General features: G+C 35.9%; 1 protein-coding gene across 1 annotated transcript in view; it reads right to left on the reverse strand.

Moving 5' to 3' along the window:
* The window catches only part of Dnah3 (dynein heavy chain 3, axonemal), a 184,373-nt gene that overhangs the window by 133,521 nt on the left and 26,784 nt on the right, over window positions 1-24,068 (reverse strand). The window contains exons 9-15 of the mRNA XM_074178952.1: window positions 13,627-13,841; window positions 10,230-10,420; window positions 7,724-7,908; window positions 7,220-7,482; window positions 6,940-7,097; window positions 4,960-5,179; window positions 3,048-3,247 (exon numbers count right to left, since the gene is read on the reverse strand). Coding sequence (XP_074035053.1) covers window positions 3,048-3,247; window positions 4,960-5,179; window positions 6,940-7,097; window positions 7,220-7,482; window positions 7,724-7,908; window positions 10,230-10,420; window positions 13,627-13,841 — 1,432 coding nt within the window. The remainder of the gene's footprint in view (window positions 1-3,047; window positions 3,248-4,959; window positions 5,180-6,939; window positions 7,098-7,219; window positions 7,483-7,723; window positions 7,909-10,229; window positions 10,421-13,626; window positions 13,842-24,068) is intronic.

Raw genomic sequence — 24,068 nt, forward strand, 5'->3', positions numbered from 1 at the left:
TGTATCTGTATTCGTACCTGCACTTGAACCTGGAACATTAACAATCTTGCTGCCTGTTGTCCTGCTCCTTATTCTCGAATTCCTTAAAATGGGGTTCCATATTTGATTGAGGTTCACCGCTTCTTCTTTTCTGTTAAAATTATCCGTGTGTTTGTGGATCTGTATTGCCTCCCGTACCAGTCGGCTATGGTATCCCTGGTTGGGGGCAATTAGTTCTGTGTTTTCAAATGAACTTCTGTGGTCTCCTTCACTCAGTACGTGTTCTGCCACAGCTGACTTGTCTGTTTGGCCTAGTCTGCACTTCCTTTTATGCTCTTTTAGTCTTGTTCCCATGAATCGTTGGGTGGTTCCGATATATACCTTTTCACAAGTGCACGGAATGCGATAGACCCCTGCTGCTGATAATGGGTCTCTTTTGTCTTTAGCCGACCTGAGGCTTTGTTGTATCTTCCTCATGGGTTTGAAGACTGTTTCGATGTCGTGTTTGCCCAATAGTTTTCCAATTCTATCCGTGAACCTAGGGACAAACAGTAGATATGCGCGTGCAACCATCTGAACCGTGTTACCCTTCTGTCTCATGGCACTTCTGGTCTCGCAGGCACTGTACCCATTCGATCTCAAGGTCACTTCCAGGTATTTCATTTCCTTCTCCAGATGTTCTGCTTCACATATTCTCCGAGCCCGTTCCGTTAGAGTGGAGATAACGCCTCTCTTTTGGCTAGGATGCTGGTTCGATAGTACGTGCAAGTAGCCATAAGGTCGGCTTCAATTCAAAAGTGTATATCGCCTTCCCTTCAAACCGTTCCATGAAATAATTAGCTATCACTGGGCTAAGTGGACTCCCCATCGCAACGCCATCTAGTTGCTCATAGAAGTTTCCCCCCCCCCATTGAAAGTAACTTCCTGTGAGACATGCTCTAAAGAGTTCGACGATGTCATTCGGGAACACGTGGGCTAACCCCCTCAGAGAGTCTTCCAGTGGGACATTGGTAAACAAAGACACCTCATCGAAGCTGACCAGAATATCCGTCAGCTCCAGCGTTAAGCCCCTAATTTTACCAACGAAGTCTGTCGAGTCCTTGACGTAAGAATTGGTCTTTCCCACATGGGGTTTTAGGAGCGAGACATCTGGCCTCGCAGAAAGCGAAAAAGGATCAGATGGTTACACGCGCATATCTACCGTTTGTCCCTAGGGTCACGGATAGAATTGGAAAACTATTGGGCAAACACGACATCGAAACAGTCTTCAAACCCACGAGGAAGATACAACAAAGCCTCAGTTCGGCTAAAGACAAAAGAGACCCATTATCAGCAGCAGGGGTCTATCGCATACCGTGAACGTGTGGAAAGGTATATATCGGAACCACCAAACGATCCATGGGAACAAGACTAAAAGAGCATAAAAGGAACTGCAGACTAGGCCAAACAGACAAGTCAGCTGTGGCAGAACACGCACTGAGTGAAGGAGACCACAGAATTTTGTTTGAAAACACAGAACTAATTGCCACCAATCATAGCCGACTGGTACGGGAGGCAATAGAGATCCACGAACACACGGATAATTTTAACAGAAAAGAAGAAGCGGTGAACCTCAATCAAATATGGAACCCCATTTTAAGGAGTTCGAGAATAACGAACAGGACAACAGACAGCAAGATTGTTAATGTTCCAGGTTCAAGTGCAGGTACGAATACAGGTACAAATGCAGGTACAAATTCAGGTACAAATACAACTGATTACCTGACAAGGCATAAATACGCTTTACGAAGCCTAAAAGGTAGTCATCGGAAAGCAAGCCATGATGGTTAAACCTCTGAAGCTAGCCACTCGCGCCAGCGAAAAGTCAGGAAGAAATTCCAAAAATCCACAGCTTTCAAGCTCGAAAAGCAATGACACGGATCCAGAAGTTAGTCAGAAAACAAAGCCCCAAATTCACATACAGAATAATATACCCCCAGATCAAACAATCGGAAACCAAGAAATTTGTAACTTTAACATATTTTGGTAAGAGAACTGAAACAATTACGGAATTTCTCAGAAAAAACAATGTGGCATTCAGGCCACATACCTACCAGGTTATCTAATTTCCTTTTCGATGCCAAAGATGGACAAGGTGGAGAAATCTGAAGTTAATAAGCTTAAGTGTCCGGAGTGTAATAGTGTTTATGTAGGACAATGTGGCCGAAATTTCTTAAAACCGTATGATGAACATGAAAAGTCCTTCAGACTAAGTAAGAATGAATCGATGTTTCCAAATCATTTCTTGGGATGCAACCACAAGTTCCCGAATCTAAACAATACAGACATTTTTCACTATGCAAGCACAGTTTGGAAACTTCATTATTTGATATCCTTGGAAATTCATAAACATAAGCGTTGCAGATGTAACTTACTAAATAACCAAATTGGCCTGGTTTACTCACTGGTTTTCAGATTAGCGTACCCACATTGTCACACGTAAACAAAATTCAGGCACTAAAATCATTAAGGACCATCTAGTATTACCGACAGTTGTTGTAAAGAAATGTAAGGGTATACATTATTAATCATTTCAGTTTATTGTATTCGTTTGAAAATGTCCTTGTAGGATGAAACTGCACTAACGTTAGTTACAAATATATGCAAAGTGATATAAAACCATAAAACATTTCAATTCTCAGTTTTCATGATGATATACTACCATCTACCACCAATCTACTACCAATTCAATATCTTCTTCTAAAGAATGCACGACATTCAAAATTATCTACTTGATTTATGTAAATTGAAAATTGAAACAGTCAAAACACATCTTTTTGTCATTTTTGACAACTCGTAAATAGCATCGTTAGATTTAATGGCTTTTGATAACAATTTATCAACTCCTTCATATCTGTTGTATCCTTTCACGTGGGCTAGGAATAAAATTTTTCACGTGAATCTAAAGAGCATCATATTCACCAAAACTGAAATATTTCAAATACAATGTGGATGTGAATACAAGTATTGATGTGTTTACATGAAACCATTCAAATATATATTTTAGTAGGTACTCAACAATGTAATACCTATATGGTACACATTCAAAGCAAACGTCAACCCATTCTTCTTTCATCTTGGCCAAATTTTTTTCTAGAGCATACTCTTTAGTAGCCGAAGCCCCTATTTCTTCTAGTTGCTGTGCAAATTTTGGTAATCCAGCTTCTATCATATCATTCAGTGTTGAATCCGGGGTTACTACTAACTGAGCTCCAACTATTTCACTTATCTGGAAATTGAAGTTACACTATGTTTTTCTATGTCCATTAACGAAAAAAATTAAAAATCGACTGTAAGTTTCCTGATATACCAGGTGATTTTGTTATTATTGTGTGTTATTATTAGTGTGAAGTTACCCACAACTTTCCATCCACAGTTTATGACGAGATTGCAAATATTAAGAATTTTACCTGAATTTCGATGTTATCATTTTAAAAACACGATATATCATTGAAACATGTCGAATAAATGAATCAGCATTCTACATTACCTCATTATATCAGCCAACTGTCCCTATACAAGCATTAATACCGAAAAAAATGTAAAATAAAAGTATAATATTATTCAGGAAGAATTAATTTGTACCGAAACAGGTAGCGTATGGAAACTGTAAAATTGGTTTCTCGGTAAAAATTTTATGACTTGTAAAAAGTATGTAATTTGAAATATCCTGCGTTGAACAATACCGAATGCCCAGGAAAGACTCATCCACAAAATATCAGATTTCACTTATCACTTATCAAAAATAGTTTGTTGATGAAAATTTCAGGATATATTCTTCGAAAGTATATCTATCGACGTGTTTGAACAGATTTACGTACCATACGTTCCTTCGGTGCGAAAAAAAAGTTCCGTATATTCGGAACTGAATTACTCAAAAAAGTCAAATATCTCACTTATCAAAAATAGTTTGTCGATAAAAATTTCAGAATATATTTTTCAAGAGTATATCTGTCAACGTGCTCCAACAAATTTGCGTGCCATACGTTCCTTAGGTGCGAAAAAAATAGTTCCCTATATTCGGAACTGAATTACTTAGAAAAGTCAAATTTCTCACTTATTAGACATAGTTTGTCGATGAAAATTCCAGAAGATATTCTTTGGAAGTATACCTATCGACCTGCAAAAACAAATTTGCGTACCATACGTTCCTTCAGTGGGAAACAAAATAGTTCGGACCTTTTTTTTATTCGAAGGAACGTATGGTACGCAAATCTGTTTCAGCACGTCGATAGATATACTTTCAATTCTGAAATTTTCGTTAACAAACTATTTTTGATCAGTGAGAAATTTGTTATTTTGTGGATGAGTCTTTCCTGGGCATTCGGTATTGTTCAACGCAGGATATTTCAGATGAAATACTTTTTAACAAGTCATAAAATTTTTTCCGAGAAACCAATTTTCCAGTTCCCATACGCCAACTGTTTCGGTCCAAATGAATTTTTCCTGAATAATATTATACTCCTATTTAACATTTTTTTGGTATTATTGCTTGTATAGGGACAGTTGGCTGATATAATGAGTTAATGTAGAATGCTGACTCATTTATTCGAAATGTTTCAATAATATATCGTATTTTTGAAATGATAACATTGAAATACAGGTAAAATTCCTAATATTTGCAATCTGGCAACACTGTTCGCAAATCTCATTCTAAACCCTGTTCGATTGTCCCTCGTCATAAACTGTGGAAGAAAAGTTGTGGGTAAATTAACACTAATGATTTTGTTTCGATAAAGGGTTAAAATGCAATCATTAAAAATGTCAAAAATACTAAAAAAATGTGTTGCTACGAATTAAAAAATTAATTGATATGAATTAATTTCACTCCAATAAACTAAAATTGTTACACATATATGTTACATTTAGTATTAAATGGTCGTTGAAAAATTCTCAGATAAATTCCAGTTTATATAAAATGAGTTTCAAACAAATAGTTACCCTATCCCAATGCCGCCTCTGTAAACCTTTATTGCAGATAGTTTGTATCACAGGTAGAAATTGTCTGAATTTCTCTACTTTAGCTCTGACCATCTCAGCGATCCTTTTCGCTCCAGGATTGTCACTGAATGTTTTAGCCAGTTTATAAAGAGTTCTCCAAACAGTTTCAACATATTCGGTAATTTGATCAGCATCCAAGTCACAAAATGGACCGAAGTACCTAGGAAAACAAGTTTTTTAATCTATTTCCAATCAAATTCATAAATTTGTAGGGCAATATTTGTTAAAAGTATTAGTAGTAATCAATTTGACACACAACTCTTCATTATAGCCCTAAACAATGAAAAACTCTAACGAATAGTTCGTGGAAAAAAACGTTTATGCTCTCGACTGGTCCGTCATTAAACAAATAATGTGGTGATCTTCTGAGAAAGAAATGAAACAATTACAATAAAAATTGTTTATGATGATATGTAGGTTATGCAGAGAATTTTTTTCAAATACAAGATGAAAGAAAAAACCCTTTCGAAACTCCTTTCATAAAAACATCGAATTAACCCGTATAATCCAGTCATTTTAGGTTTTTCAAACCTCAATCTACGAAAAAATTCACACTGAGCTGAATTTTGGCATACATCTTCATTATGGCGCTTTAATGAAGATGTGGAAAATCGGCATTCATATCGTGCCGGCTAAAAAAGTTATAAGGGTCAAAAGGTCACGAAAATCAGTTTTCCGCGAATATCTCGAGACCTATGGCTCGGAGGTCAATAAAGAGTATTAATAAAATTATTCCTTATACGAGTATATACAAAAAATTTCTTCTGCATTTTTCTGTAAAGTCAACCATTTTCGGACTAGAGCGCTGAGAAAGCGAGTAGAATGCACTCACATAGGGTATTGTATACCGTATAAATATAAGGCGTCAACTCTATTGCTTTTTATCCGATACCAGTAAAAATATCAAAGCGATGGAACAACTAATACGAACCGTAGCCGTTTCTATATCTTGTGAAGTGCACTTCAATAAATTCAATTGGGGTTAAAATGGACACTATTGTGTTTGCACAATCATGTCGCTGGAATTGCAAAGGCTGCTTCTCAAAAGCTTGGAACACTGTTCCGAACCAGAAAACTTCATACACCTCGGCAACTTTTGTTGCTTTATAACGCTCAGATCAGACCTTCTTTGGAGTATTGTTCTCGTGCATGGAGCTTTGCCCCCAAACATACCCTGAAGTTGCTGGATTCCATCCATAAAAGAGCCATCCGCCTGGTTGAAGACGATAACTTTACGTGCAACCTTGATAGCCTGGAACATCGAATAAAGGTTGGAAATTTGACTCTCTTCTATAGATACTTTCACGGAAGATGTTCAAGTGACTTGGCACTTGATTCAGTACCAAGAGCAGTACATATCAGAAATATGCGACTGACTGTGGCTGCTCATCGTTTTAGGGTTCAACTCAGTACACCTCGTACTTCATTAAGAACTCTTTCATCTGGAGAACTGCGTTTATGTGGAATAAACTTCCTGAGAACGTTTTTCCAAATGGATTCGAATCCAATGTGAATCGCTACTTTCGCACAGGCACCGCTCTGAGAGCGCCTCAAGGATTTTCCTGTGGTGGTTGTGTTCTGTCCTTGAAAAAATATCCAGTTTCTTCGATAGCAGAAAATCGCCGAACACGCAAAACACTTGTAACTTTTATGACTGTCACCAACAAACTGAACATGTTATACAGCTGAAACTGTAAACATATGTTGAAGACAAGTGTACCAGTATAAAAAAATTAAAAATTGCTGAACGAATACACGTAGCCCGCCGAATTTGAATATTCAGTTTATTTTTTTAACAGACCTTGTACATTTTTGTGAGGAGTTTTATTGTAATTACTTTCATTCTTCCTTTCTTCGAAAGTTTTCCACATTATTTTTCAATGATGAATAAAAGTCACTCTGAAGCATTGTAAAACACACCATAATTCATAATTCTCATGAAATTCCAAAACAGTATGCCATAGTTTATCATATGGCTCTACCATACTCAGCATTTTGTACAGATTCATGAATGGTGATGGATCGATATCCAATAATTGTTCCTCTTCGTTTATTTGTTCTGCTTCCGTTTTATCATCCTAAAATTGAAACAATTTATTTGAAATAAAATAAAATCACTGTTGAAAATAATTCAATATAAATACATGTTCTTGGGAATAATCTTATGGGCATACTGTTATTGAATCATTTCACTGTTTACCTCGAGTAATTTAACTATTTCTTCAATCCCAGCTACACTGTCTTCCATCTCTTCCATTGTCAAAATCGGAGGGTCTTTTTTTCTGAAAGCAAGCAACAGTTTTTCATGTTTCTTCAACTTTCCATCGAATACAGTTCTACGGTTCTTTAATATGGCCTCAGCTTGATCACGTTTCATATTCAATCTCTGAATAGCCAATTCTATTACCGACTCCATGTCTTTTGGCCAAACAAACACTCTACAGTTCAACTGAATATCTTCAACTACAATTGAGAATATATTGAACGAACATTTTTTGTGGATAAAATCAGATGTTTTATCGATCTTCTGGGGTACTTTAACCTTCCAAAATCTGTAGGTACAGTTCTCCATGAAAATTTTTATATTTTTCCAGATTGTGGATGGTGAAAATATCCAAAATGAGGTCGATAAAAATATACATTTCAGAAAAATCACATGAAAAATTTTGATTTCTTAAATATTTTTTTTTATTAAATTACTTACCAGTGAGATGAGCATGTTCCATCAAAAAATTCACATTTTCAGCTGTTTTCCTTATTTGTTCTTTCAGATTATACATCGTAACGTCTCTACATTCAATAACATAGTTTTGCAATTCCACCAAGTCTGCAACTGTATCTGGACTTCCGCTTACTTTTTGAGACATATCATCAAATGTATCACAAATCCTGCCAATATGAAAACGTATAGTTGTATCGCTCAATGTATAGTTTGATCCAATTTGTAAATATTATAATAATAATAATGGGTGTAGAGGTTCCTGACACAAGGTGCAGGGCCTGCCGCAAGGCAACCGAGACCCTAATGCACTTGCTGTCAGCATGTCCAGCATATGCGGTTTTGGCCTATACTCATCTACATAACGCAGCCCTAAGGGTGCTTTATTACCACCTAAGGCACTCTTACGGTATTGATAAGACACTGGTGTTGCCCTACGCTCCGGAGAATATTGAATCCTTCGGATGGAACAAGAATTTCGGAATTTATTGGAACTATTCGTTCCCCACCCTCAGGCTCATACAAGCTGCTAAGTCTGATGTAGTCCTTCTTAACCAACAAAGCAATTCCATATTTGTCATGGATTTTTCAGCTCCTGGCGAGACGGATATCGTACGAAAAGAGGAGAAAAAACGGATAAAATATCGAGATTTTCTCTTTGAACTCCGCAGACCCTATCCAAACCACTCTGTCAAGATGGTTGTTCTGATTATTGGAGTCCTTGGGGGAATGATGTCCTCCCTACTCTCGAATCTTGAAATCATACCGGCTTGCCGCACTGAGGCAGAAATCTTAGCCGGACAGATGCAGAAGGCTATCATTCATGGCTCACTGCGCTTGCTCAGGGCACATAATTCTCGGACCCAATGATCAATCACCTCACGGGGTGGGGAGTGGTCTTTGGTTGATAATGCTGACGCGCCCTCCGAATGTATCGGAGCTTCGGGGGTGGGGCCTGACCAGGTATAAAAAATAATAATAATAACAATGAAAGGTCTATATTCACATAAATTAACAAGCAAAGCTGATACTTCCCTCAAAAGATTAAAAATTTCAAAAAATACAATATATGCATACAGTTTCATAAAATAATAATCATTTGGTCACCAAATTATTTTGTCTGAACAAATGTATCACTGTCAACATAAGAAAAGTGAGCTACTGAAATCAATGCAATTTGAATCTTTTTTCAAAGTTTTCATAGTGTAGGATCTGAATTCCCTGAACACCGACCGGTTTCTAGTATTAAAGTTGATAATATTGGAGAACGCCTTCAATTATTTCATAAAATAATGTGGCATTCCGGTGTTCAAGGCTTTGTGGGTGTTTGTGAGTAGGTGCAGTGCTTTGAGTTTCTCTAGTTGCAGCCAACCTAATTCTTTCATGACCAGTAATATGAGGTCGTATTTTCAAGTGAAAGAAGAAAAATAAAGGCAAGGTCGGTCGGTAGCCAAGCGGTTCGGCGTGGGTGCTTTGTTCACTCACTCGAATTGACTGTCGTGTTGGTCGGTGGTTCAACCTAGTCTGACCGATCGATCTTCACTTGCTACCGTCCAACCCGTTTTAGGAATCACACGTTAAAAGGTAAGACCTCGTTAATCCTTAGCTCGCACAAGTTTCTACTTCTGAGGGTTGTCGTTCGTAGGGGTGCGACAGCTGGTTAACGGAAAAACAGATTTTTTTTGTAGAGAACTGTTTAGAATTCGTTGAAGACGGAGGAAATCAGATTGAAATAAGGTAGGGCCATGAATGCTGTTGAAAAATAAAACTAAATTATTCATTTTGGTACAGTTTCAGAAGGCATAATGTCAACATTGATATGGAATTAAAGAGATAGCAATATCTCGAAATCTTTCCGGTTCAAAAATCATCACCTACTGATTATTTCAGTTCATGAGCTGAAGAGATTTCAAAGATAGTCTATAGATCACGATTGAATAGATTTTGAGCTGAGTCAATGTCAGGAAACTGAAAAGAGAAGTAAAGATGAATATCATCTGTGTAATGCTGATGTTGAAAATGTTTCAAAAAAAATTGGCGAATTGAAAAAACGTGTTTGCGATTCTTTAGTTTCTTTATTTTATTTTTTGTAAAAAAATCTATGACCTTTCAGAAAAAAACGTTCTGTTCTCAAAACTTGACACATTTTTTTTCAAAAATATTTCATAACAATAGTTTCAATTGTTTTCTTCCGCACAGAAAATGGCACTTGAAATATACCTTGCTCTACAATAATATACCACACCTATTTTTTCACCAAGTCACCCAAATCTAGTTGATGAAAACATGTTTAACTGAGCTTACGTAAAAAATCTTGAATGACACGTCGGCTGAAATTTTGAGTTTTTAATTTTTTTTCAATAATTTTTTTATATTCAGGGTGTATGCAACATTCCAAACATTATTTGAAATATTTTGATCCTTCAAAAAAAATTTTATATGTTTTAATATACTGCAAATAGACATATTTCGACTTTTCGATTCCACTTACCTTCTATTGTGATTGCGATTCTCCATTATGAAATAATTAACGATTTTAGTTCGCAGATTATCAACAATTGTATACAAAGTCTCGTTCAATTCGCAACAATCTATGTTGAACAAATTGAGTGGTACAGAACGTCTCAGCTCCATAATTTCTATTTTAATTTCTTCATACTTTCTAATTTTCCTTGCAAAGTCCTGAAAAACGAAAATAATAATATTCCTGTTGGGAAGCATGCTAGAACAATGTTTCTCAATCAGATTACTTCATATACAAAATTCCTAAGGACCTATGGCAGGAGAGGTTCATAAAGAGTATAAGACCAGTAGTTTCGTATATAAATAGTCCGGTAAGAGAACTAGGAATACGTCTCAACAATTTGTTTAAAAATATTAACAATTTCGTTCCACCACAGCATTAAAAATTCACTGACTTCAGTGGAAAACATAAGTAACCAAACCACGCCACATAATTCAATTTCAGTTTCATTCGATGTAAAGAGTATATTCTCCAACATATCATACAACGAAGGTGAGCCCCTCATTTTAGATATATTAGATCAAGCTAAAGAAGACCATATCACTTCCTTTGAAGTTTCAACAGCTTTCGTTGTGTGCCTAAATCAGAGCTACCTACAGTTCAACAACAAATTTCATAAACAGGATTCAGGTTTACCAATGGGCTCACCCCTTAGTCCACTTTTAGCAGACATATTTATGAACAGCTTGGAGACCACTTAATAAATTCCGACCTGGATAAAAAACATATTCGTTTCTGGAATAGATATGTAGACGATATTCTCGCCTGTTTCAGAGGAAATACACGACAGCTGAACCAATTTATGACATTCATGAATAATCTCAATAGGAACATTTAGTTCACACTCGAAACAGAGATGAAAAAACAGATAAATTTCTTAGACCTGACCATTACACACAATCAGAATAAATTTGAGTTGAATGTATTCAGAAAACTTAGCTATACAGACATTACTATTTCGAGTGATTCTTTCCAACCAGACTGTCATAAATTACCAGCCTACAATTCAATGTTACCCAGAGCATTCTCACTACCTTTGTCTGCTAACAATCTACCTAAAGAAATTGAAATAATTACACAGATATGTCATAATAATGGTTTCGAAGCAGATACTATCCAGAAGTTAGTCAGAAAACAAAGCCGTAAATTCACTTACAGATAATTATACCCTCAGGTCAAACAACCAGAAATCAAGAAATGGGTAACGCTAACAATGGGGAAGTGGCATTCATTACACATGCCAGGTTATCTGATTTTCTTTTCAATGCCAAAGATCAGGTGGACAAGTTGGGGAAATCTTGAGTGTCCGGAGTATAATAGTGTTTATATGGGTCGAAATTTCCAAAAACGGTATGCTGAACATGATAGGTCCTTCAGACTAGGAAAAAAAAATGATTCGACGTTTTCAAACCATTCCTTGGCATGCAACCACAAGTTTCCGAATCTAAACGATACGGAAATTTTGCACCATGCAAGAAAGGGTTACTAACTCAATTATTTAGAATCTGGAAATTCCCAAGCATAAACATTGCGGGTACACCCTATTAAATGATCAAATCGATTTAGTTTGCTCATCGGTTTTCAAATTGGCACATCCGCATTGTAAACAGTAAATTCAGATACTCATCAAGCCAAGTACCTCTATTAGTACCTATAGGGGTGGTATATAATGGCTGATGTAATGAACCATTGTTAGTCTGATGTATGAAGTTTGAAAATGTCCTTATAGGACGAAAACTGCAGTAACGTTAGTTACAAATAAAAGTGGTTAAAAACATATCGCTAACAGTGCATAAACTATTACACAGATAACGAGAGACAAATTATATGGGTAAGGAACGACTTTATTATCATCTGTCTTGTAGGTAGACGATTTCTGTGTACCATTCACCCCTATCATTCATTATAAATTATAGTTCAGTCGATGATGAGTAACGATGACGGATATCGAGGCATTACTTTCCTTTCATTTCATTACTGAGAAATTTCCCTAATTTAAATTCCAATAATGAGTAATTTTTATAAAGCTTTGTCTGTGGTGTGCTTTATTTCATAAATAATACTTCACTTTCCCGGTTTGACTTCCACACTTTTAGGTTTCCTAAGTGTACGTATATTCAAAAAATTCGAATGCCACACGTTTTGAGAGTTGCCTCCAATAATAATTATTTTCAAGATGTAAAGAGATCCAAAACATTCCCATTCAGTAGAACTGCAGAACTCCCATAGATGCGCGTTTCACCAATCAAGCTGCTGACTTTCACTTCCTGAAGACGTCAACTTGTATGATGAAACGCGCATCAAGAAGGGTATTACAGTTCTGGTGATTGGGAAAAGTTCTCGTTTTGAATTTATTCTACGCCAGATGTTCCAGTTTTATCTTTTATTGTGTTAAGAGATATTGAGGTAATGACTTATGCTCACTAGATTGAAACTTTGCATCGAATAAATTGCATTCGCAAGTGTATAACTCCCACAATTTGTTTCAATAATTATCCAATTATTCTTTGGGAAAGAAAGGTTCCGTAGATCATGAAAATAAATCTGAAAGTTACTTTTTTGCATAATCTACACATCTTTGTATAAAGGTCATTTCTGAAATTGATTGCTTCCTTCCTTTCTTTGGAAGATTTACACATTTTTTTGTATAAAGACAACGGAATAGAAACGCAAAATGCTTCTTCCCCAAAAATCAATCTCTTCTATAAGTATACCCTCCCAATTTTTTTATTCTTTTTTTAAAATTTCGCAAAATTTAGGTCGCGATAAAGAGCTGAAATGTATGTAACAATTTCATGATTATAAAACTCCAGGACAGTGATTGCACTTCGATGAGCCACCCAGGCACTTTCCAAAAAAATACCATGGTTACCATATGCTCGTCAGCGCAGCGTTGAGAAAATGGCATTGATTCACATGTCGCTTATTTCGATCAAATTAAATCAGTATTCACTGAGATATTACAATTCATAACAAGGGGCAAAACTATCAAAACAAACTAATACAAAATACGTATTGTAAAAAATATTTTGAATTTACGAGAGAATTCATGAGGGTGAACCAAAAAGTGTCTTTTTTCTACACTTGTATAAATTCCTCCATTACAATTTTAATTTTTTTCATAATATGGAAGGGAAAAATAATCAAAAAAAGTTGACAAAAAAAATATCATCCGTAAACAAAATATGTTATATTTATAAGACAAATGTCAAAAACTGGTAATAAATGAAACGGAGTTGATTATTCATTAGTTCAGTTTTCAATTAAAGCAGCGAACATTTTCAACATATACCTTTGAAAAGCCAAGTTAATCGGAAAGTATGCCACTTAGAAACTTAGAATGAATAGAATATTCATGACTCACCTTCAAAAAAGGAAAAGGTTCTAGATGAAAAAATTCATTTAATTCTTTCTCGGCATCTCCGTTGAGCAAATAGAAATATTGTTCATACGTTGCTAAATACTTCTGAGGTCCAATGAAGTTTGGTGTAACTGCATTCACTATGTTTCTATAAATGGCCTCAACGGGTTGCTCATATTCGTGGACGCATTGTAGAAATCGTTCAAATCGTGAAAATTCTGCAAAAAAAAATTGTTTTTCCAATTTCAACAATTCTGAATATATATGTACTGAAAATGAGTATGTAGTTCAGAAATAAACTCATTGAAGTTTCTCTATATTATTTTGTCATATTCCAAAAAACATTTGGAAGCGAGATTTCCACTTTTACACTGTTTACAAAACCGCAAAACAAGTTTCGCTGAATAATAGAGCATCTTCATGCGTCACAATACTAGTTTTGTGTATTGTATTGCATTGTATTGTATTGTACTGTATTGTGTATTGTGAGTTGAAAATGAAGTGGAAGATATTGTTGACCTAAAAAAAGTCTAGTCGCTACAGGAGAACTAGTACTGAAAAAGTTACCAGAAAATACATATAGACTGTATAAAGCTGTATAGATTGTATAAAGCCTAAAACATTATGCTTCACTCAGGAAGAAGGACTTTTGCTTGGCAAATAGTCAATGCCGTGGGTGTATTTATATATAATGATAATGATTTTTATCAATCCCAGGAAATGAGAATGTTTATAACAGGGATACAATTCCTGTAGTCAAATGAAGTATTTCGATATCAACACATCAGTCGAATGTACAAAACATATATACATGAATACAAACACACATACACTGTGCCCGTAAAGTATGGAACAAATTCATTTTTAGCTAAACAGGTCATTTTAAGAAATAATCCTGAAACACGTCAATTTTTGATGTTAATTTACCGTATTTTAAAATAATAATCTAATATACAGGGTGAATTACGTTCGAGTAATGTCGTCACCGTCATTTTTTTTAAATGGAACACCCCCATTTTGTCTCAATTTTCGGATTACTCTAGCTGGGCTGATTCCAAAAATGTATCACATGTTGATTCCAATTGGTACAGGGTGGACAAAAATACAGTAGTTGTGTGTGTGCTAATGAAGTAACGCGTAACATTCTTTATTAGGCAAATTAACAATATTATCAAAAATACTTATTGTCTAGCGGCAATTGGTTTAAATGTAACACCCCGTAGTTTGCTACATGTTTAGAGTAATAAAAATGAGCTGTTTCCAAACATGTTTGGTACTTGTGGTCTAGCAGACATAATATGAAAGAAATTATTTCTTATCTACATTTATAAAAAACATAGTCGTCTAGTTTTTTGTGAAATATCATCATTTGTTAAGTAATTTATTGATGTTCAGTGACAGTTTAGTACTACAATATTTTTGGTATTCGTGAATATTCGAATGATTGCTTAGATTTAATTGGAAGTAGAAATGTAGTTAAGTGTAAAACAAAGAATTGAAATACTTATGATGATTGGGTATGGAGACAGATCGCGAACTCAGAAGGAAGTGTGCAATTTGTTTAATGATAAATATCCAGAAAGATCTATAACGCGTTCAACAGTCAGTAAGCTGGAAACGAAATTTCGAGAAACTGGTACGGTTGCAAATGTACGCATATCAGGTCGTCCCCCTGCAAATGCTGATACAGCATTAGATGTTTTACTGAGTTTTGAAGAAGGTGCGCACACTTCTGTTCGTAAAGTTAGTCGCGAAATCGGTGTTGGCAAAACAACGGTACACAAACTATTGAAGCTTGAAAAATGGCATCCTTATAAAATCAAACTTGTGCAAGAATTAAACGAAGATGATCCCGATAGACGACTCCAATTTTGCGAAGAAATGATGGATAAATGTCACCGAGACCCTCTCTTGATACAAAACATTATTTTTTCTGATGAGTCCAATTTCACGTTAAATGGTGAGGTTAACCGTCAGAATTGTAGATACTGGGCAAAAGAAAACCCCCACTGGATGCGTGAGCATCATACACAATACCCTCAAAAGGTAAATGTATGGGCTGGGATTGTACGAAATCGAATCATTGGATCCTACTTTATCGAAGGTAATTTAAACGGGGCAAAGTACCTTGAGTTTTTAAGGGGGTATCTCGTACCTACTTCACGTAATTTATTTCCCAGTAGACGTAATCCTGGAGGTTTTGATGAAAGTTTATGGTTTCAACAGGATGGTGCACCTCCACATTATGCTGTAGATGTTAGAAGGTACGTAGATGAAATTTTTCCGAACAGGTGGATTGGTAGACGTGTACCAACTGAATGGCCAGCGAGGTCACCAGATTTAAAGCCTTTGGATTATTTTCTGTGGGGCCATCTGAAGAATGTTATTTATAAAACGAAACCAGCTGATATTGAAGATGTACAAGTGAAAATTCGAACAGAAATAAACAATATTACGCAAGAAACCATACACAAGGTTCAACAAGAGTTTATACACCGTTTGGGTTACTGTCAAATACAGCAAGGGCTGCAGTTCGAACATTTAATATAAAGTCATGTATTCCAGCATATTCTGTCCGCTAGACAATAAGTATTTTTGATAATATTGTTAATTTACCTAATAAAGAATGTTACGCGTTACTTTATTAGCACACACACAACTACTGTATATTTTTGTCCACCCTGTACCAATTGGAATCAACATGTGATACATTTTTGGAATCAGCTCAGCTAGAGTAATCCGAAAATTGAGACAAAATGGGGGTGTTCCATCTTAAAAAAATGACGGTGACGTCATTACTCAAACGTAATTCACCCTGTATATTAGATTATTATTTTAAAATACGGTAAATTAACATCAAAAATCGACGTGTTTCAGGATTATTTCTTAAAATGACCTGTTTAGCTAAAAATGAATTTGTTCCATACTTTACGGACACAGTGTATATACACATATACCATGACATACATACACATTTTGTGTTTTGATTCATTTTTATTTTCTCTGGAAGATTATCATATATTTGAACTCCCAAATGAAATATTGATTTCTAAGAGGAATCAATTCCGTGAAGAACCTAATCACAATATACAGGGTGTCCCTGGACTTCCTCTTTTCCTCTCGGGAATGTATAGATGAGGTCAAAATATCACCAGTACTTCATATAACTTTTTTTCCTAAAATCCTTCGTTACCAAGTAACGGGCCCTCGAAGTTACAAAATGAAAAATGTTTTTCTTTGATAACTTTTCAAGTGAATATTCAAAATCATCCAAATTTTGGTAATTGACTAAACAAATGAATTCTGTCGATGAGCTTCCATGCAGGAGTCAGTTGTTTTGCTACAAAGTCAGGAACGGACTACCCCCGATGGTCCACATCCCAAAACTTTGAAATGACAGATATTTTTCAATATTTTTCAACAAAATAAGGTTACTTGGACAATTTTATGAATAAAAGTACTCGTGTGGAAAGTCGATCGGAGCAACGAGTCTTGATAAAAATGTAGTTCTACTCGACGACATCAAACCCGCTCGTCTACCATTATTTGAAATGAATAATTATCAAAGCAGAAATAATAATGATAACGTTAATTCAACAACATTTATCCTGAGATGTCTACCATTATTCGAAAATATTAGTTTTTAAGGAAAATGGAAATGATAGGTAAAATGTTCATAACGAATCTTTATAATGCAAACACGTTTAACTAACGAAACTCAAGAGCCTCAAGAGCAAACGGAAATGAAAAATCCGCTACAGAAACTGCTCGATATGACCACCTTCTCTCTCTATACATTTTCTTTGTCTGCGAAGACACCCTCTCTGTACTTGAAATAGCATTCCAGGGTCGTTTCGTATGGCTTCACAATGTAATATTATTCTATTCAACAATGCATCTCTTGTGTGAATAGGTGTAGCGTAAATCCAATGGATTTAAATCCGGAGACCGCGATGGCCATGAATATGGCCCACCTCTACCAATCCATCTATTGTGGAAAATATGGTTCAGATGGTCACGCACAATCAAACTAAAATGAGGAGGAGCGCCATCATGCATAAACCACATATCTCTTCGGGTTTGCAATGGAACATGTTCCAAAAGTCCATTCAAATCGTTCTGAATGAACTCCAAATAACGTTCTCCATTCAATCGGTCCTGAAGAACGAATGGTCCTATAAGATGGTTTCCTATGATACCAGCCCAAACATTCACGTTGAATTTCCGTTGGTGTTTGGTTTGCAATATCCCATGGGAATTTTCTTCGGCCCATATATGGAGATTATGAGAGTTGATAACTCCATCTCTACTGAAACCTGCTTCATCAGTGAATAAAACTCGATTAATAAAAGTCATATCCTATCTTTGCCTATCCATGAACCAATTGGCATATTCCAGTCGTGCTGGAAAATCTTGAGGTGTCATGGCATGTATCTTCTGGATGTGAAATGGGTGGAGCAGTTGTTCCCTAATTATTCTATGATTTCTGATGCTCATTGAAGGATCATCAGCGACGGCTTCCAAAATATTTTCCTCCAATACAACGGTACGTACAGTCCTAGGAGCGCCCTCACCACCTCGTTTTGGCAAAACTGTACCTACAATAATATCGAAATAAAACAACGTGCTCAAATTAATTATCAATTATTACATACCTGTCTCCCTCAAGCTGCGATCGACACGCTCGAATGTTTCTCTTGACGGTACCGTTCGATTGGGAAAATGCTCGGAATACAGACGACGAGCTTCTGCAGCATTACAAAATGCTCGTCCATAAAATACATGCATATCTGCAATTCATTGAATGTAAACTGTTCGGCCATATCAAAAAAATTCAAAATATCCTATAGAATATTGACAATACAATGATAGTAATATGACAACACACCACTCAACAAAACAAAATCGCATTCCAGTTTCTCATTTTTTATCAAAACTTTCTAAAAGGTTTTTTTGTCAACATCTGTGAAAGAAATGGAACATAATTATTCCCTGGATATTTTTCACCTGATCATGTGCAGCCGTTTTTGTAGTTCATTCGTTTGCTTTTTATTAGTATAGTAAATATTTTTTCCGATGTGCGTTTTTTCAGCTAAATTTAGATTCGTGTTAAAGAATTTCTCCCATAAAATTATAATTATCAGTGAAACTCCTCAACAGTTTAGCTGTGAAGAAGAATTTGAAACATTCGAATGTTGAGTTTCATGAGATTCAGATAACTGATCAACACGAAACGTGATTATTCCACACGTATTATGTACATAGAAAATATGGAATGAATTCGATATTTCATAGTAGAGTAGCTTGTTAGTTTAAAAACACCACGAATCTGCAGAACTTGATATTTCTTTTGAAAAAATATCTACTATCACAATTGTGACTTAAACTTCCATATAGGTACTGTACTTTTTGTTTACGACTTCATTTTAGCATACTTTGTTATAGCATACCTGTTATAAATGTTGTTGAATTAACGTTATCATTATTATTTCTGCTTTGATAATTATTCATTTCAAATAATGGTGGACGAGCGGGTTTGATGTCGTCGAGTAGAACTACATTTTTATCAAGACTCGTTGCTCCGATCGATTTTCCACACGAGTACTTTTATTCATAAAATTGTCCAAGTAACCTTATTTTGTTGAAAAATATTGAAAAATATCTGTCATTTCAAAGTTTTGGGGTGTGGACCATCGGGGGTAGTCCGTTCCTGACTTTGTAGCAAAACAACTGACTCCTGCATGAAAGCTCATCGACGAAATTCATTTGTTTAGTCAATTACCAAAATTTGGATGATTTTGAATATTCACTTGAAAAGTTATCAAAGAAAAACATTTTTCATTTTGTAACTTCGAGGGCCCGTTACTTGGTTACGAAGACTTTTAGGAAAAAAAGTTATATGAAGTACTGGTGATATTTTGACCCCATCTATACATTCCCGAGAGGAAAAGAGGAAGTCCAGGGACACCCTGTATATTTTCTGTTTGAATTCAAACAGGTCAATCAATAAATCAATCATTTATTTTCCACAATCGACAACATACATTGAATAGGGATACACAGATACTACAGAACTATAAAACTAACGAGTGTATATCACAATATACCAATAAAAATATTATGAGTTCTTTTTTAAATTATATTTCCCTTGAACAATTTCTTACTGACTCAGGTAATTTGTTGAATAACCTTGGCCCAATACAGTTTGGCGAAGACCCGGTAAAATTCAATCTGCCAACAGGTATACGCAAGTGGTTTTTTGTCTCGTATTGATGTTATGTGTGTTATAATTCTTCGGGATTTCTTACCTTTTTCTATAGACAAATAAACATCTCTCAGAGATCATTTCAAAAAATGTTTAGTTTTTTGAAATGATCTCTGCAAGAGTGTTGTCTTAATTTTCCTACTAAGCACCTTACGATTCTTTTTTGTGCAATGAATGTATTCCTAGAATGTATGGAGTTTCCCCAGGAGTAAATCCCATATCTCAAATGAGATGTACCTCTGCATAGTAGAAGTTCATTAACTGTTCATGAGTTAGAATAGTCTTCAAATTATAGTTCACGTAATAGATTGAATTAAAGTTAGATATTAATGATTCGCATTGTGTTTTGAACTCGAGATTTTTGTCTAGTTCAACACCCAGGAATTTCACAGCATCACTGGTTACAATTTCTTGATTAGATAGTTCAATCCTGATGTTAGGCTGTCTGAAATTTCACGATAGTTGTTTTGTCTGGTTTTATTATTGTAGAGAAGAAATAGTATAGGGCCTGAAATAGAGCCTTGTGGGACACCTACATTGACTTCTGAGTTTGAAGATGATGCATTTTTTACTTAATTATGATTTTTATACTTTATGCTCATATATTGCACACAATTCCTCAAAAATGATGCTACCCAGTCTTCAGAAACTCCCTCAATCCGTAAGAATGCAGTTTATCTAGTAGTTTTGTAATATCGACACAGTCGAACGCCCTACTAAGGTATATGTTTCAAGGAGAGATTGCTTTTTGGGACAGTCAGGTTTTGGCACAAAAAAAATCCCACATTTTTTGTAGGAAGGTAGAGAAATAGACACAAAATCAGTTTGTGACTGGTGGTTTAATGAGTAGGTAAAAACAATAAGGAATGAAAATGGAACGGCGAATACAAATGAATCATTTTATAAAATGATCAATGAAGTTTGGTAGTGCAATCAGATGCAAATATCTGGAGGCCTAGTATGAAAAGCAGATAAAAGATTATACTGTGAGTGAAGAAGTATTGAGGTCTTGCTCAGTCGATAAAATAGTCGTCAAGTTTTCGACGAAGCCCGTACAAATTCCGTGCGTGTCTTACACAGAAAATGTGATAGTCATCAAGAGAGAACGTGTCTCAAGCCAGTGCGATAACGTCAAACAGTAACTAGATAGACAAAGGGGTGATCGGATGAAAAGGTGGAGACACATTTGTTCATTCGCCAAATCGGAGGTGAATTCGCCAGAATCTGGGAAACGATGAACTCACCAAAATTTAGAAGACATAAAAAATAGAGGGGTGTGAAAGAATACAGTAAGCGGTTAAATTATAAAACAAATACGCTAGTTCACAAACAATGTACAGCTACCGGACTGAGTCATGGCCGGTGGGAGAAATCGTATCTGCGTAAAAATTGGACCGATGTACTCATATGACAAAGAAAGTATTAGGAAAAAAGGAATAGAAACTTTGGTTTGCGAATTTACGTTTACGGCTCGAATAATCTAACAGACTGATAACAGATTTCTAGACATTTACTGCACATCTTGAGGGAAGGGCTTCCCACCGGCTATGACGTTTAAAGATATTAGGTCACTGGTTTTGACGTAGTGACATCTTTGCTGACATTTTCAACTAAAATATAGGTCATGTGATACTTCATCTGGAAGTTCTTTCAATATTTGAAATCTTCGTACTGGATGACCAAGAATTATTTTAATTTCAGTGGGAAAATAACTTCATACGAAGTTAAATGAAATGAAATATTCAAACAGCCATCCATCAGTCTCTCGACAATAACTTTAATGAAATGAATGAAAATACTTTTGTCCAATTTCCACTAGTTATTTTATTTTTACGACGGTTTCGGGTTTTATCCCATTATCAAGTACGAAAACAAATGATAATGGGATGAAACCGGAACCGGTCGTAAAAATAAAATAACTAGTGGAAATTAGACAAATGTGTTTTAATATACACATATCGCCGAAATTCTTGGACCCCCTCGTAAATTATAAACTATTTATCACACCTGAATTTTTGTATATTTCATCTTTAGTTCTTCCACCTGTGCTAGGCATGCAGAAATGTTTATAAAAAAAAAATTCCTCTAATTTTAGATACCAATGTTTAAAAAGTGGTTCATGTCGATTTTGCGTGTTTGAGTGATTGTTGAGTTCTTCTTTGCAATTATGCCTGGCAATAGAATTTCAGTGTTCCATAGAGCATTGCATGATGAAGGTCTGCCGAATCATCAAATCGCATTAACCTTTCTAGATTTCATATCATTTCTAGAAACATGTGGATTCGTTTTCCGATGGCATTGCAGGTTAGCTTCCCAAATTTCTGCTACCGCAGTTGTCGGTTGATTGGTCAAACCACCAACACTGACATAAAAACTTGGCAAGTTGACTTGGATGTCACACCAATAGGTGGTTCCACTTATGTTTCGCTTGCGTTTACGCAGCTATTTTTATCAAGTACTTCCTTGGTTTTTTCTCATTTTATACCCATATCAGTTATGACCCGTTTGTCTTTCTGGCAAACATCAGTTAAAAGGGGAAGAGAGCCAGGCTTCAACCCGAAGAAAATCAAGATGGATTTCGGCGTCTCATTTTGTCTTCAATCGAGGACCGCCTGCCTGGTACTGACGATGCCCAATAGGCTGAAAAAGCTGTCTACCGGTGGCTCTTGAATTTGAATCAATATGGGAATGATCGAAGAGTACTTATCTATTCATTTTTGATTTTCATGAAATTATTTTCCAGCAGCTTGACTGCATTAACCTTTCTAGATTTCATATCATTCCTAGAAACATGTGGATTCGTTTTCCGATGGCATTTCAGGTTAGCTTCCCAAATTTCTGCCACCGCAGTTGTCGGTTGATTGGTCAAACCACCAACACTGACATAAAAACTTGGCAAGTTGACTTGGGTGTCACACCAATAGGTGGTTCCACTTATGTTTCGCTTGCGTGTACACAGCTATTTTTATCAAGTACTTCCTTGGTTTTTTCTCATTTTATACCCATATCAGTTATGACCCGTTTGTCTTTCTGGCAAACATCAGTTAAAAGGGGAAGAGAGCCAGGCTTCAACCCGAAGAAAATCAAGATGGATTTCGGCGTCTCATTTTGTCTTCAATCGAGGACCGCCTGCCTGGTACTGACGATGCCCAATAGGCTGAAAAAGCTGTCTACCGGTGGCTCTTGAATTTGAATCAATATGGGAATGATCGAAGAGTACTTATCTATTCATTTTTGATTTTCATGAAATTATTTTCCAGCAGCTTGACTGCATTAACCTTTCTAGATTTTATATCATTTCTAGAAACATGTGGATTCGTTTTCCGATGGCATTTCAGGTCAGCTTCCCAAATTTCTGCCACCGCAGTTGTCGGTTGATTGGTCAAACCACCAACACTGACATAAAAACTTGGCAAGTTGACTTGGGTGTCACACCAATAGGTGGTTCCACTTATGCTTCGCTTGCGTTTACGCAGCTTTTTTTATCAAGTACTTCCTTGGTTTTTTCTCATTTTGTCTTCAATCGAGGACCGCCTGCCTGGTACTGACGATGCCCAATAGGCTGAAACAGCTGTCTACCGGTGCCTCTTAAATTGAAATCAATACGGGAATGATCAAAAAGTACTTATCTATTCATTTTTTGATTTTCATGGAATCATTTTCCAGCAGCTTGACTGCATTAACCTTTCTAGATTCCATATCATTTCTAGAAACATGTGGATTGGTTTTCCGATGGCATTCCAGGTTAGTTTCCCAAATTTCTGCTTTCGCAATTGTCGGTTGATTGGTCAAACCACCAACACTGACATAAAAACTTGGCAAGTTGACTTGGGTGTCACACCAATAGGTGGTTCCACTTATGTTTCTCTTGCGTTCACGCAGCTTTTTTTATCAAGTACTTTCTTGGTTTTTTCTCATTTTGTCTTCAATCGAGGACCGCCTGCCCGGTACTGACGATGCCCGATAGGCTGAAACAGCTGTCTACCGGTGGCTCCTAAATTGAAATCAATATGGGAATTATATATATATATATATATATATATATATATATATATATATATATATATATATATATATATATATATGACAGCTGACAGCCCGTCAGTACCGGGCTGGTGATCCTCGAGTGAAGACAAAATGAGAAAAACCAAGAAGTACAAATAGCTGCGTAAACGCAAGC

The sequence above is a fragment of the Leptinotarsa decemlineata genome, unplaced genomic scaffold, assembly GCF_025532065.1.
Source record: "Leptinotarsa decemlineata unplaced genomic scaffold, Ldec_3_MD MMD2_tig00004307_RagTag_RagTag, whole genome shotgun sequence".
NCBI classification, from domain to species: Eukaryota; Metazoa; Arthropoda; class Insecta; order Coleoptera; family Chrysomelidae; genus Leptinotarsa; species Leptinotarsa decemlineata.